This window comes from Solanum tuberosum, unplaced genomic scaffold, assembly GCF_000226075.1.
Source record: "Solanum tuberosum cultivar DM 1-3 516 R44 unplaced genomic scaffold, SolTub_3.0 scf00172, whole genome shotgun sequence".
Classification (NCBI taxonomy): domain Eukaryota; kingdom Viridiplantae; phylum Streptophyta; class Magnoliopsida; order Solanales; family Solanaceae; genus Solanum; species Solanum tuberosum.
Window position 1 is genome coordinate 465,024 of NW_006239095.1, and position 15,631 is coordinate 480,654.

The 15,631-nt window shown below is 34.3% G+C and overlaps 4 protein-coding genes across 4 annotated transcripts; 1 reads left to right on the forward strand and 3 right to left on the reverse strand.

The window, feature by feature from the left end:
* Nucleotides 1-27: 27 nt before the first annotated feature.
* Nucleotides 28-1,801, reverse strand: LOC102602406 (spermidine sinapoyl CoA acyltransferase). The gene is made up of 3 exons (XM_006354084.2): nt 987-1,801; nt 541-812; nt 28-291 (listed from the first exon to the last, which is right to left on the reverse strand). Exons 1-3 carry the CDS (start codon nt 1,799-1,801, stop codon nt 35-37), a joined length of 1,344 nt encoding a protein of 447 aa, XP_006354146.1. The 3' UTR covers nt 28-34.
* A 900-nt stretch (nt 1,802-2,701) lies between these two features.
* On the reverse strand, nt 2,702-4,968 carry LOC102602748 (probable polyamine transporter At3g13620). The gene is made up of 2 exons (XM_006354085.2): nt 3,287-4,968; nt 2,702-3,110 (listed from the first exon to the last, which is right to left on the reverse strand). The coding sequence occupies exon 1, from the start codon at nt 4,786-4,788 to the stop codon at nt 3,352-3,354; it is 1,437 nt and encodes a 478-aa protein (XP_006354147.1). The 5' UTR covers nt 4,789-4,968; the 3' UTR covers nt 2,702-3,110; nt 3,287-3,351.
* A 1,320-nt stretch (nt 4,969-6,288) lies between these two features.
* On the forward strand, nt 6,289-9,840 carry LOC102603084 (uncharacterized). The gene is made up of 5 exons (XM_006354086.2): nt 6,289-6,876; nt 7,999-8,133; nt 8,494-8,531; nt 8,683-8,749; nt 9,355-9,840. Exons 1-5 carry the CDS (start codon nt 6,646-6,648, stop codon nt 9,697-9,699), a joined length of 816 nt encoding a protein of 271 aa, XP_006354148.1. The 5' UTR covers nt 6,289-6,645; the 3' UTR covers nt 9,700-9,840.
* A 2,090-nt stretch (nt 9,841-11,930) lies between these two features.
* Nucleotides 11,931-13,935, reverse strand: LOC102603417 (probable polyamine transporter At3g13620). Its single transcript, XM_006354087.2, has one exon. It carries the CDS (start codon nt 13,503-13,505, stop codon nt 12,084-12,086), a length of 1,422 nt encoding a protein of 473 aa, XP_006354149.1. The 5' UTR covers nt 13,506-13,935; the 3' UTR covers nt 11,931-12,083.
* Between the last annotated feature and the right edge of the window lie 1,696 nt (nt 13,936-15,631).

The window sequence follows — 15,631 nt, forward strand, 5'->3', positions numbered from 1 at the left end:
CACTACCCCAAAGAAAACACTCAAATTACTAAAATCAAGAAAGACCAATATGTTCCAATTTCTCCATTTCCTTTTTGAAATCAACCATTGCTTCTTCTTGCAAATACACCAAAACATTGAATCCAATTTTTTCCCCTTCATTAGTAGAAGAATAAGGCAAGAAAAAACAAGGCTCAATACTCCCAACTAAGTGCCTTGAAAGTGGAAAAACAGTCACTGGACCACCCCATCCAAAATCAACAGTTGCATGTCCCAAATGTCTCCAATCAGTGAAACCACTCACCCTATTACCTGCAGAGACGGATTCAAAATTTAGTTAACAGATTTAACTGAATTCAGCATTTCATCAACCGATTTAAATATCACTTGATTCAAAATTTATTTGTGAATGTACATTAATCGAAGGTTAAATTACTTAGTCAGATATTACAAGGACTAAAATACAATTTTATTAATATTAGAGGGACTAAAAGTGCAAATTCTCCTTTCAACAAATATTAAAATTTCAAAAAGTACGATGAGTTCAGTGCTAAGCATTACCTATCGTGATCCCTTCATGGTAATGCAACTCCTGGAAATCGATGAACGATCTTACGTATTCATCGGTGGTGTTGAATTTACTCTTCTTGATTGAATCTGCAGTTTTTGACAATGGTTGATTCACAAGTTCTTGTGCAAGAAATTGAACATACATTGGGACACATCCATTTCCCCAATAGCCAAAGGGCAATTTTGGTATTATTATTCTTCTTATATTTGTTGCATATGCAAATTTCACTTTTTCTTCACTTGGAATTTTACTAGCCTTCACCCTGTATTCACATCGATCTTATATTAGATCTTTCTATAATACTGATTACTTTATTTGACAATATTTTATTATAACAAGTAAAAAAAATTCAATTTGATATATTTTTGTGTACCTTTCTAGAATATATATATATATATATATAAAATTAATTTTTAAAAGTCAAGATTATATATACCTTGCTCTCCATATAAAAGCTCCCAATGCTTCAAAAGTAGTATAATTTGAACCGGATTGTTCATGTAAAAAACCCTTAAGCCGGTTCAACCACTCATCCTTCACCTTAAAACACTCTCGAATCGCTGGTTTACTCGGTTCGATATAAGGCAAAGAGTTTTTATCCAAACTAAGGAACTCATGAAATGGGAACTCGACTCGGGGTGGGTTCCTCGGTCCGAGTAAACTTGATCGGTTCCAGACCGGTTCGAATTTGACCCGACCCGACCCACGAGCTAGCTCCGCCATTGTATTGAAAAAAAGGGTTGCCCCGAGTCCATCACATAACGAGTGATGGATCGCGGCTCCAAGAACCCACCCGCCACACTTGAACCGGGTCACTTGGAGAATAAAGGGTCGGGTCAAAGCATCTTCCCCTTTTGGGTCGGGTACCAATTTTTCGATGAAATTCACATCATGGTAATCATCAAGGTAGTTAATTCCACTCAAGGTACAATCCACCACGGCACGTGTCACGGGGACCCCACTGCCAGCATGGCAGTGGAGCTCCAAGCGTTCGTCTTCACGACGAACGAGGATACCCGTATAGTGGTAGTAGTGGACAAGGGCGGATGAGAGAGAAGATGTGACAACTTGAAATGGGTCGGGTCGTTCTATGGGTCGGGTTTCTGGGTCGTTGACATAGACCCGGAGGTATCGAAATGTGACATGAAGGTTTATGTCCGTGTCTAGGTGGGATAGAGAGAGGACGTGGTCGTCAGTGAAAGGAGGCGTTGACGGGTGAATTACGGTTGTTTCCTCAATTTTTACGTCCATTTTCGCGGCGGTAGACGGAGGAGATAATGGTGGTGGTGGGTGAATAATGGACTTATAGAACACTTCTTGTTTATATAGTTTGAAAAATTGGTAGGTAGCAAAAAAGTTGAATGAAACATGTTGATGCTTTTTTTTATTTTTTTTATTTTGGTGGGAAAGGGGTGGTTAATGGCTCTTTATTTTTTGAATTATTATATTTTGACTGATCATTAACTTGAACTTTTAAAATTGATTTATAAATAGTTAACTATAATCTCAGTTAAAAATACATAAAACTTGAAATCTTGAATCTGTTTCTGCGCTAATATATGTCATGCCACTTCACTTGTTTCTTTCTTGCTGTTGTACCACTCATTGTTTGGTGGGATAAATATTCCATTATACATACCAGTAAAACTTGACTTTGACATTAATTGAACATTTAATGAAACTACGAACTTAATTAAGTGTGTGACTTAGTGATTAATAATCAAGTAAATTGAGAATTATAATATCATGTCATGTATGAGACTTCCCAGTGTTGTTACAAAAGAAATATGTTTTTCGAGACTCAACATTCTTATTAAGATTTGTCAACATCATTAAGTTCTTCACTTTTATCAACCAGTCGTCTATGGTACAATATGCATCCCTTCTTCAGAAACTTGTCATCCCTTCATTGAACATTACTTGTCTGATTTGAAAATCAAGAAATAATCTATCATTTGATCGAAAAGTGGCTAGTACTTAATCCCATGAATTATTATTATTAGACTCTTTCACATGTATGTTTTTTTTAATACTTTTCCAATAGTGCCAAAAGAAAGAAAAGAAGGGGTCAAATTACAATTTCATGAAAATATAGGACTTCAATATCTTTTATTATTACATTAAAGATTTTAAGCAATAATTGGAGACAAGTCAACATCAAATCTTCAACTCAAATTAAGAAACAAATCACATTTTACATGTTCCAACTACTTTACACTAAGCAAACACATCATAAATTAATACATATATCAAACTAACATTTTTATTTTATTTTATATCAAGAAGAAAATCTTCAAAGGGCCAAGCTGGTGCACAGTTCGAAACTCGATGGATTAAAAAATGTCATCACCAACCTTGTCTTGAGAACTATGAAAACCAAACCACATCTTGGTTTTACATAGCTCCATGAAGAAGTACCAACCATAACATAAACTAGAAAACAAGACGGAACGAAGCACATCACCACCAACCCTAGCATAGACAATGGCACTTGGTACGACCTCTTAGCGTTAGGCATTTCCTCTTCAACACCAAAAACAACGCGAACTCTAGCATCATTCTGAACTATACAAGAAATTCACAAACAACGCGATGTTTGCAAATGTCAAGAAGGATACAACCAATGCTGTACAAGAATTCCAATCCAAGGTGTGTTCAAAGAATCACACTACTCGTGTTCCCAATACTTTACAATACGAAAAAAGACATGAGAAATGATAAATAAATCAAACTTACAATTCTTTATTTTATATCAAGAAATCCTCGAGGGCCAACTGGTGCATAGTTTGAAACTCGGTGGATCAAAATATCTCATCATCAACTTTGTCTTGATCAACAGTTTCAAAATCAAACCACATCTTGGTTTTACAAAACTCCATGAAGAAGTACCAAGCAATGGCGAAAACAGTGAGCAAGGCACTGACTATATACACGGTCCTATGAGCAACAAACATAACATAAACCAGAAAACAAGACGGAATGAAGCACATCACCAACAGTCCTGGCATTGACAATGGCACTCGATACGGCCTCTTAGCTTTAGGCATTTTCCTCCTCAACCACAAAAACGATGCAAACTCTAGCAGCATCCCGAGACTGTACAAGAAATTCACAGATGACACGATGTCTGTGAATGTCATGTAGGACAAAGCCAATGCTACTAGTGTTGGTACAAGAATCCCAACCCAAGGTGTATTGAACCATTCTGATCTTACACCGAAAACCCGAGGCAACAACCCCATCTCAGCCATTCCAAGAATTTGGTAAGCACAACTACTCAACTGAGCCTCATACAAACCAATCACAGACAGAACAATCCCAAGTTCCATCCAATACTTCAACCAATTTCCAGCAATCATAGAAGCCAAATTAGCAAAATAACCATCAATCCACTCACCCTGTTCCAAAGGGACAGCACCACTAGTACCCAAAAGCGGCAACACGTAACTAATACATGTAACAATCCCAGCTGAAAAAAGTGCTTTAGGAAATGTCTTTTGAGGTTGTTCAACTTCACCAGCTAAAGTACTAGCATTATCCCAAAAATTCAAGTTCCAAAAAAGGGTATTAAAGAACAAGTTCCAATCTTTTTTAACACCCTTTTGGCCTAAACTCAACCATCTACTAGGATCAATCTTTGGAATTGAAAACAATGTAATTAACCAAAAGGGGCAAAGGGAAAGCACACCAAGAACAACAGCAGTGTAACCAACTATAGACAAACCTAAGTAATTCAAGAAAGATAAGAACATAGATATGAAGAAAATAGCAATATACCTAGGTAAACCAGAATCAAGAATTGGGTAAATCAATTTAATATAATCTAAACAAAGAACAGGGTAAGAAGCTAAGTTACAAACAGCACTAAGTAATTTCCAAGAACCCATTAAAGAACCCCAAAAGGGTCCAAAAGCTTTATCAGCCCAAATAACAAAACCCCCATTACCTGGGAAAGTAGTAGCAAGTTCAGCAGTTACAAGAGCTTCAGGGACACTCCAAATAAATGGGAAAATCAGAAATCCAAGAATTGCAAGAAGAGGTCCAGCTGCCCCAATTGCTGCTTCTGCACCATAAGGGCCACCAGATACCTCAAAAAAGATGATGAAAATAAGTGGTATAAGAGCTAATTTCTTGGAGTTTTTGGTGGGGGTGGGGATGGGGGTAGGGGTGAGGGTAGTGGATTGTTCTTCATTTTCAAGAAGGTGTTGAGATGAAGAAGGAATTTCAGAAGCTTTCATGGTGTAATTGCAAAGAAAATGAGGGAAAAAAACTTTCTTTTTTTTCCTCTTTTCAAAGATGACTTTTTTTTTGTTTTGAAGATCTTAGATGCAAATTTTGGTTACATTTATTATTGTGATCCAAAAATTTCTCATGTTTTTTTTCTTCTTCTATTGTTTACTTAATTTTAATGTTCCAATTTTAACAATAGAATTGTCTTCGATAGAAAATACGGTCTTTTATTATTACAAGCATTTTTCTTTCTAGCCAAATAATGTATAATATACCTCTTATGATTTCTAATAAAGTAGTCAAAATCTCTTGTCCAACTAAGATAATATCAATTCCTCACTGGAATCAGCCTCTTCACCTACCAGAGTACGACTCTTAATAAGGTTGATAGATTTGGGCTTTTTTTAGTCTCTCAACTTCTCAAAGCCATAGATTCAATAGTGTTTTCTTAAATGAGACCTTTCATATGAATTTGGATTAATGATTCGTAAAGAGAATATTGAAGAAATAAATTTAATACTACAAAAAATCTTTTTTTTTTCCAATCTCTCTTTAGTTATATTTTCCTAACTTCGGTGTCCAAACTAATAACTTCACGGACAAGGCTCCTCTCCGATCTCTCTAGTTTCCCACTATGCTATCCTATATAATTGACATGTGTCAATTTGATTTTTTAATGGACCAGATTAATTTCTTGACCAAATACCATTAACTATGGTTATTACTAATTCTCTCTCCTTCCATTCCTTTCTCAATCATAAACACTTCATTCCATTCAAAAACTCTCTGAATAACAGAGCAATCAAACATCATTCGTGTAAATCAAACAACTGAAAATTAAAATTACATCAATAATGTTAAATTTGATTTTCCATTTACATATGAACAAATAAGGAGTCTAAAAAGAGAAAGATTGAAATGGAGTGAGTAGCCTCAATTAAAGATTACAGTTATAAATACCACAAGACAAGAAGAAACCTAAAAAATCCAATGGAGAATTTCACAAGAAAAAAAAAAGATATATGACAACACATTTTTCCACCCATTTTTCATGCCCTCTCCATGTCCTTTAGTTGGCCTTTGTAGAAACTCCAATTGAAAAAAATGATATTACAAAAAGACGGCGGAATTTTATCTATCACCATTGAAATCAAACCAAGCTTCAAAGTAGTCTCATTTGGTTGGACTTTTAAAATTTTATAACCCAAATACATCCTTTGAATGTAGTCTTATTTTATTATGGTGTGAAAATAATGGAAAGAAAAAACGATTTTGTTATTAGCATTCTTCATCTTTTTGCTAACAAAGCAAATTCTTTGCTGATTGAGAACAGGTTCTTGCAGAATTAAGCTTGAAAAGGAAAGAGAGGAGAGATGAGAGAGAAAGAAAATTACTAATGACCATGGTTAATAGTATTTAGTCAAGAAAATTAATCTGGTCCATTTAAACACGTGTCAATTGTATAGGGTAGCACTAGCACCGGAGAGGAGCCTCCTCCTAACTTCACTAATTTCTTAATATATCTCCTACCTCTCACTAATATAGATAACGAGCAACTTTGTCTAACAAAACTATAGTTGCTTTAGCTTGGGTCATTCAAATTTTCGATATTCCTTTTTATTTCTCATCAAACGAATGACATCTTCCTCTGAAAAATCCTAGCCATTAGACAAATCTCCCAACACACACACCCATTATACCCTTGAGAAAAGTACAAAAAGAAAGAAAAGAATCAATAAGGGGAAAACAAAAACCAAAATTAAGTAAATTCACACAGGCTCCATCACTATTGTGTAGTTCATTTGGTTGGAGCAAAGTTTAGCACAGGACACAGCCAAAAAGGGGAAACTTCTCCTCTTAGGAACATGTTGTTATTGCAGAATTGGGGCTACCCATCTGCTGTTTCTTCAAGTTTCTACAACAAACAAAACCCTTCAATTTACAACAACCAAACAACCAAAATCCTAGTATTTCCCTGTTTTGGAAAACATGGTAGATGTTTTTCTTCCTCTTCTATGACCTATAAACCTTTGCCTAAGTTGGTTTGTTTTCATGGGTTTGGTATAGAAGACATAACTGATGTTGTCCATAACAAGGTTAGTCACTCTATTTCATAGATTTGATAAAAAGTTGCAATCTTTTTTCAATTCTTGATGTTCTAAGGTTCTTTTGTGTAAAGATTGTGTTTTTATGAATCAATTGGGGTTAAGTTCAGTTGGGTTGCCATTGTTAGTGGTGATAGTTGGAGGGTCAGTTTCAGATAGATGATTAAATTAACTTACAATTTGTTTGAATGGTTGTTACTTATTGTATGTTAGTTTTTATAATGTGTGTGTAAACTTGTCAATTAGATTCCAAATTGATTGTTGTTGCCATTTGTCCAAAAGCCTTGGTGGATAGACTTTTCTCGTTACGTTACATGTGTTGGTGGGAGCTAGTAGGTACTAGTGGAATTAGTTGAGGTGTGTGCGAGCTGGTTCAAACACCACTGTTATTAAAACAAACAAAAAAAGAATCCCAAATTGGTTGGATATACACTATGTTGTAAAGTTGGTGTCTTTATGTATCAATTGAGCTAAAGTTCAGTTGGATTGTTATTGCTAATGGTGAGACATAATACTTCAATTTACAAGAACCCAACAAGCAAAATCCTAGTATTTCCCTGTCTTGGAAAACATGGTAGATATTTTTCTTACTCTTCTTTGACCTATAAACGTTTGCCTAAGTTGTTGTGTCTTCAATCTTCATGGGTTTGGAATAGAAGACTTTACTGATGTTATTCGTAACAAGGTTAGTCACTCCACTTCATAGCTTCTTAGGTTCCGATATCCATTATGTTTGGTGAAACTTGAAAGATGTCTCGTTTGGTTCTTGTTTCAGGCATTTCGCTAATTGGACTTAATGTTTATGTTACACAAAACAAAATAGTGCAAGATGTCCTTTTAGTCTTTGTTTTTGGATAATCAAGTTATGTTATCATAATACCACGCGATTAGCTCAGATGTCAAGCAGGAACTCTCCGTTGTTTCTCTCCAATTACTATGTTAGTAACTGTGTATGAGCTCTACTTATTTGGTACACTATTCCAGAAAATGGCTCAACGTCTCTCAAACTGAAACATCGATTTCATTAATATGTAGACGTTTGTCTCAGAAAATCACATTGTTGTATGATGGTATGCCTTTAAATGTTATTGATTTGCTTAAGCCGTCCCACAGGTTTTGGTTGCAGCAGCTGTATCTGCAGCGATTGGTCAGCTAATGAAGCCTTTTACTTCATCTCTATTTTATGGCAATGAGTTCAATTTCAAGACTGCCTTTCAGGCTGGGGGTTTCCCTTCCACACACTCATCTGTAAGATTTCATCTTTCTATCTTTGCGCAACCTTGTATAACTTCACCTATCATTTACACATCTGCTTCCTAAGCCAATGTTTTACGATAAACTAATCAACGCTTCAAAGTTCAATCCCAGATTAGTCTATGATAAAAGAAAATTTAGTTATTCACAAAGTAGCAGCTTTGTTGTCTTTTCTTTTCTGCTATGTTGCTCAGACTCTCCAACAGTGTTGCTGCACTCATGTCGGATCGATCCTTCAAAAATGCACTACTTTTGGAGGATCCAACACAGATCCAGCAGCACTTTTTAAGAGTCCGAGCAGCATACCATTTCTGTCGAGTGTCTCATTTAATTTCATCTACTTTCAAATGACAGGCAGTAGTCGCCACAGCCACTGCCCTTGGCTTGGAAAGGTATTTACTCCTTTTCTATTTTCCTCTAACAGAAGTTACGCGTGAATTAGAGCTTGGGAGAAAACATTGTAGTGTTGCAATTAGTTCTTTTTTCTTGGCTAGTTGCTGTTTTCTAGCTATGAGTGACATACTATTAGTGCGGTAACTGCAGGGGGTTTTCTGATTCGATTTTTGGTTTAGCAGTGGTTTACGCAGGCCTTGTGATGTATGATGCACAGGTATGTAACGAAACTTGAGTGTTTTCAGTCATTTCCCCAGTTAAACAGATGTGAACCAATTATATTTTCAAACAAAGGCTATACGAGTTGGGTTAAGTTTCTCTTTGTGCTATTATGTTGTTGAAAACATACTTAAAAACTATGTTGCTCGGACTCTAATAATAGGTACCATACCATCATATCTACCCCAGTATAGATTCGACCACATGTATCATCTGATTCTTGTAAGGTACATATGGTTCGTGCTATCTTTAAGTTTCTCGGATCACATCAGACTTGGCCTGGATCATCACGGGGATGATGCAAATCCAACTGCTCGAACATTTTGTTTCATTTCAGCTGCTAATCATGTTTAGACACTATCTTACATTCAAAACGTGAACCATATCCTTCACGCTTCACCAGATCGATGTTGCATCTGTGTGGATCCTTCAAAAATACACTATTTTGTAGGATACGACATGCACCTTGCGACATTTTTAAGAGTCCGAGCAACATAAGGTTCAATTTCAACTGAAAAATTGCATTGGTAAAAAAAAATTGTTCTTCCTTTTCCTTGCTTTATACACCTGGTTTGTCTCACCATCAACATGTTGCTTCTGTAGGGAGTCCGAAGGGAAGTAGGCATTCACGCAAAAGCGTTCAATAAAGCTTTGTTCAGAAATCAAATAAACTCAGTTCCGTCTACTAACGAACTTGATGTTTTGACGGATTCTATACAAGAGAAATTATCCTCTAATACAGAGAGCTTCGATCCTCAATTATCAGAGGAATCAAGTCCATTTCAACCAAGGTCAAAGAATGCTACTTTATTGCTTAAACCCGATGAGAGAAGAGTCTCATCGTCTAGTTTTGCTCCGTTGAAAGAACAGGTTGGTCATACAGAGGTTGAAGTCATAGCTGGTGCATTTCTCGGATTCTTTGTAAGCTTAGCGGTAAGTTTAGCATGACCCTTCAGTAGTCCTCATTGTTTACTTCGCCTTATTTTTTGGTCTATGAGATACCACAGAAAAACTGTATACAACATATTTACAATGCAAAATGCAACTAAAATCCTTCTATAAATTGAAATATCAAGAAAAAATTTACTAGCTTTGCCTTCATGAGACCTTTGTGTGTACAATTCTTGGGTGAATCATGCTTTTGTAACCTCATGTTGATCTTGATAGTAGCACTAGATGGACGGTTTGAATTGACTTCAGTACAGAAAGCACGATCCACTTATTGACTTACCTGGACGGGGTCAATGGGTGATCAAGAAGGCCTATGGCCTAGGCTAGTGAACTCCATTACACTTGGGAGGGGTGCTAGCTCAAGTGGTCGAGCCTACATCATAATTTTTGGTAGTGGGAGTCTGCATTCTCACAGCCCCTATTCGATACTGAATCTAGAAAAGACCACGTACGTATTTTCGCTCTTTTTGGATCATGCTCATGCTGGTGCTAGTCTTGGTACGTATAACCCGAAGAGTTAATGGTCAAAAATATACATGACCTATCATTTTTTGGGAGTTTCACCCTCCAACTATCGGTTGTTCTCTTTCTTTCTTTTTTGTCTAATCTATCAACATAAGTGCTACTAACTATTATAATAACTAGTATTAAATAATAAGTGGAGTCAGCGAAGGTGTAATAACCCTCTAGGTCATTTCTGTATTTATGTCTTCCGTTCGTCGTTTAGAGCATTCCTATAGCGACCCCAAATATTTTATGATTTGTTGGGACTGATAGTTCGGTCACTTAGTCGTTCGTTTGGTTGTTATGCGAATTTATGTATTTGTAAAAGTCTTGTACTCTTATTTTGATTAGATGCTCATTACTAACTGATGTCAGGTCTTGGTGATGTTGCATTTCTGTTAATTACCATTTTCTTCGCTTTGTAATAAGCTTCTTGCTTCTTATTGATGACTTCTGCTTGATAGTCTGTTGCTTATGGTTTCGGGCTATGAGTTAGGGTTACCTATTGATAGGATGTAGTAGGTGTCATCATGACCTGAGAAATCGAGTCGTGACAGAAGGATAGTGTGTAAGCAGATCTTTACCCTTACCTTGTGTGAGGTAAAGAGGTTGTTTCCAAAATACCATTGAGCAAGTAAAACAATTAAAAATAGGTTTGAAAAAGTTTAAGTAAATTACATTAATAGTGTGATCCCACAATTAGTTCTTTGGATTGTTTTTCCTTGAGTAAACTATTCTCTTTACCTCAAAGTTAGAGATAAATTTGTGTACACTCTGCCCTATCCAAACTCCATTTTATGAGATTATACTTGATATGTTATTGTTGTTGCAGTGTATATATGTTAAATCCTAAAGTATAAAATACAAAAGAAAATTGAAAATGAATATGACAAAGCAAAAACGTATTTTGCATTCAAATTCTTTGTGAACTAAACGTGTACATCTTTTCCATATATGAAGTCTACATCATGAAAAATCTTCACAAATCATAAGCTTTCCATACCAAAAAGCAAGGGAAAAACCATGCACCAAACTAACTAGAAAAGACACAAAAAAAAAATCCATCCCCACTTGTCTACCTATTAATTATTCAACATAATTATCATCATCAACCTTAGGGTTGAACTTTAGCCAACTTCTTTTGACTTACACAAAACTTCATCAAAAATACCATCCTATCCTTCAAATAGTCATCAATCAACTAAGTAAGTAGATGTGTGACATTCGCTAAAAAAGTGATAGTTCAAGAGTGTTTTTAATCATTTTCTTTTAATTCTGAGTACAAATTCAAAGATTAACTTATTAGATGAGATGTATGTAAGTTGCATACTTCAAAATCATTTACCGACAAAGATTGTGGTGATATTGTCATTTAACATGGCCTTACACAGCGCGAATTTGAATTAATTAAGAATTCAATACAAGTATCGGACACCAATGGAAAACCAAAAAGAAGAACCAAAAACAAAAGAAAATTGAGAAAATGAATAAGACAAAGCTTGTGGTGGTTGTTAGGAGGACATCCAAGCTTGTAATTAGTCCTCGATCAAATTGTGATTGGATAGATAAGATCTCTTTTGAGCTCTCTGTTAGAAAGCACTCCCCCCTTAAATAAGTCTTACACAACGCGAGTCTAGATTAATTAAGGGCTCAATACAGATATCGAACATCGATGGAAAACCAAAAGGAAGTACAAAAAGACAAAGCAAAATTTAGGAAATGAATAGGACAAAAGAAAGGACATTTTTGCATTCAATTCTTTTTCAAAAGAAAGCAACATCTTGCCAATATATGAGGTCATATCATATCTATGAAAATACAAAAAATAAAAAAAGAAGAAAAATCATACACACCAACTACCTCCCTATTGATTACATTTACTCCACATATTCCTCATAAGTATCATCTACCTTATCATTGAACTTTAACAACTTCTTTGACTTACAATACTGCATCAAAAAGTACCATCCAATCCCTCCAATAGTCATCAATCCACTAATCAAATACACAAGCTTTGTTGCTATAGTCATGATGAATACCAAAAAACCACATGGAACCAAACACATAATCACCAAAAGTGGTAATCTCATTGGCACCCTATAAGGCCTTTTAATCAATGGAAACTTCCTCCTCAACCAAAGAAATGATGCAAATTCCAAAAGCATACCTAAACTATACAAGAAATTTGCACTAGAAATAATATCTTGAAAATTCATATAACTCATCCCAAGTGATATAGTTGTTGACAACACAATCCCAACCCAAGGTGTATTAAACCATTTAGACCTTAGCCCAAAAAACTTAGGTAAAAATGCAATTTCAGCCATACCCAAAATTTGAAATGCTGAACTACTCAATTGAGCTTCAAACAATCCAATGGTAGACAACACAGCACCAATCTCAATCCAAAACTTCAACCACCTCCCTGATATGATCTCCGCGGCGTTAGCCATAAACCCTGTGTCCCAATCGCGTTGGTCCAAGTCTACCGCCCCCGTTACAGCCATAAGTGGTATAATATACCCTAAACAAGTGAACACTACACTAGAAAAAAGTGCTAAAGGAAATGTCTTTCTTGGATTTTCAACTTCACCAGCCATAGTACTAACATTATCCCAAAAATTCAAGTTCCAAAAGAGTGTATTAAAGAACAAGTTCCAATCTTTTTTAACCCCCTTTTGACCTAAACTCAACCATCTATGAGGATGAATCTTTGGTATAGCAATTAATGACATTATGATAAAAGGGGCAAGTGAAATAACCCCAAGTGCAACAGCTACATACCCAACAATTGTTAATCCAGTATAGTTAACAAGTGATAAAAACAAAGTTGAACCAAGAATTGCTAATTTTCTTGGAACCCCAGAATCAAGAATTGGGAAAATTTCTTCTAAATAACTAATACATAAAACAGGGAAAGATGCAATATTTATGACACCAGTAAGGAATTTCCAAGAACCCATTAAAGAACCCCAAAAGGGTCCAAAAGCTTTATCAGCCCAAATAACAAAACCCCCATTACCTGGGAAAGTTGTTGAAAGTTCAGCTGTAATTAGGGCTTCTGGTACACTCCAAATAAAGGGGAAAATTAGAAATCCAAGAATTGCTAGTAAAGGACCAGCTGCTTTAACAGCTGGTTCTTCACCATATGGACCACCAGCTACTTCAAAGTATATGAGGAAGATTAATGGGATAAGGGTAAGTTTGTGGTTTTTTTTTGGGGTGGTGGGGTTGGTGGTTGTTGGGAGGTGTTGTGGTGGTTCTATGGTGGAGGAAGGTGAATCAAGATTTTGTGTCATTTTCTCTTTTTGGTTTTGGAGTGGTGAAATAGTTGACTTTACAAGTTTCTTAGAAGATGGACTAGTAATATAGAAGTACCAAGAGTGGGACAATTTTAAATAGTATGGATGGTGGGATGGATGGTGTTCGAGTCGATTTGTGTGTATTTTAAGGTATAATATATAAATATGTTTTTGAATATGGTGTCAATAGATATTTATGTTTCTTAGTTTTATGTGTGCACAAGTAAACACATGTGTTCTATGTGACATAGTACACATAGGTCATGTAGAACGTGAATTGTCATTTAGGATGTCAAGTAGGACATATGTATCTATTTGTTCAACTTTATACAAGTTACGTAGACTCAAAGTTAGAGGGCATAGTTTTCAGCTGAGGTCAAATTAAATGACATGTTTATGTATGATACCGCATTTTAATTGATTTTACGGGGTGTTTGTTATCTTATATCAACACATTATCTTGTGTATACCTTAACTAATTTTATGAAGTTATCTGTCATTTCTCACTAGCCAGAGTTCAAATAACTATGTCAACATATAAAATGAAATTACTTTTTGTATCCATAAAACTTCATGATTCTCAATTATTATTATTATTATTATTATTATTATTACTACTATTATTATTATTATTATTATTATTATTATTATTATTATTATTATTATTATTATTATTATTATTATTATTATTATTATTATTATTATTATTATTATTATTATTATTATTATTATTATTATTATTATTATTATTATTATTATTATTATTATTATTATTATTATTATTATTATTATTATTATTATTATTATTATTATTATTATTATTATTATTACTACTACTACTACAAAATACATATCATTATTGTCTCAATTTTTTTCTTTTGTATTAATATTAGTATAATTAACTATTTATATTACTACCAACAAGTGTGATGGATCATGGATTGTTTTATTATTATCATGTCTCGAGTTTGAATTTTGAGATTTGTAAAAATAATGAATAGAAAATAATTTTTAAAAACCAATGATATTTAATATCAAATAATTAATCGAGAAATTATTATTATTATAATCATCATCGAATCATTTTTTATTATTTTATGTTTCCAAAAAAAGTTGTTATGGTTTGTATTTTATTTTTAAATATTTGCACATGGTGCTCAATTGGAACCTTCTTGTATAATATTTTCTGCTCAATTTTTTAAAAATTATTATCAAGTGGACCTATGACCTAAGATGAGTAATAACGTGTTTACGTTATTCATTAAATTATTATTATCTATGTGGAAACACAATCTTCAATAATATCAAGACATAAAAAACATGTTTTTTAAATTTTCATTTACTAATTGGTCAAAAGGCTTTACACGTATGCCAAGTGAAAAAAATAATCCTTTGGTAGGTTGAATATTCTTTTTGAAACTGAATAATTAGCTGTCGATAAATTTCTATCGCAACCTTTGCGACATGCTCGTTTCAGAAGGAATTAAGATGTGAATCGATCTCGAATCATACATGTGGATGATCACCCTTCAAATCAACTGAGTCATCTCGAAGAACTTGGATTATATTTTACATAAATATGTCATAATATTTATTTGGATATAAGAATTTTTCGTAAGAGAAATATAAAAAAAAAATATGTTGTTTGTTTTAAAATAAATTAATAAAAAATAAGGTCAAATAAAGTGAAATGGAGGGAATATTAAGTTTAACCACCTAAGTTTCATATGACAAATTGTGTGAATAAATTAACAGCGGAAAAAACAATTCAACAATTAACATGTGAAGGCAAATTTGTTACTTGATAACCACTAAAGTGGGTAAGTTCTTTAAAATATTGTTTTTAGTAATATGCATGTGATGATGTTTGTTTGAATATGAAGTTTAACTAAGTAAGAATTTGTAATAGAAAATAAGTTATAGTTATTTGTGTTGTTGGAAGGTAAAGTGAGTAACAGGACCAATTTATACTTGTCTAGACTACTTTGACATGTTCGTTGAGCAAGTAAAATTTGATCTTGCAGCATATCGAGATGAGTCTCGTTGTATAAAAGAAAATCTTTGATTAGGATGAAATTCGAAGATTTACGAAGGAACACTAGCTATATGCTTAGCACATGCAA

Coding starts and splice junctions, on each gene's coding strand:
- LOC102602406 (XM_006354084.2), bottom strand. CDS start 1,801: ATGGACGTAAAAATTGAGGAAACAACCGTAATTCACCCGTCAACGCCT. Junction 813..986: donor GCTTTTATATGGAGAGCAAG/GTATATATAATC, acceptor ATGTGAATACAG/GGTGAAGGCTAGTAAAATTC. Junction 292..540: donor CCATGAAGGGATCACGATAG/GTAATGCTTAGC, acceptor CCGTCTCTGCAG/GTAATAGGGTGAGTGGTTTC.
- LOC102603084 (XM_006354086.2), top strand. CDS start 6,646: ATGTTGTTATTGCAGAATTGGGGCTACCCATCTGCTGTTTCTTCAAGT. Junction 8,134..8,493: donor TCCCTTCCACACACTCATCT/GTAAGATTTCAT, acceptor TTCAAATGACAG/GCAGTAGTCGCCACAGCCAC. Junction 8,532..8,682: donor ACTGCCCTTGGCTTGGAAAG/GTATTTACTCCT, acceptor CGGTAACTGCAG/GGGGTTTTCTGATTCGATTT.
- LOC102603417 (XM_006354087.2), bottom strand. CDS start 13,505: ATGACACAAAATCTTGATTCACCTTCCTCCACCATAGAACCACCACAA.
- LOC102602748 (XM_006354085.2), bottom strand. CDS start 4,788: ATGAAAGCTTCTGAAATTCCTTCTTCATCTCAACACCTTCTTGAAAAT.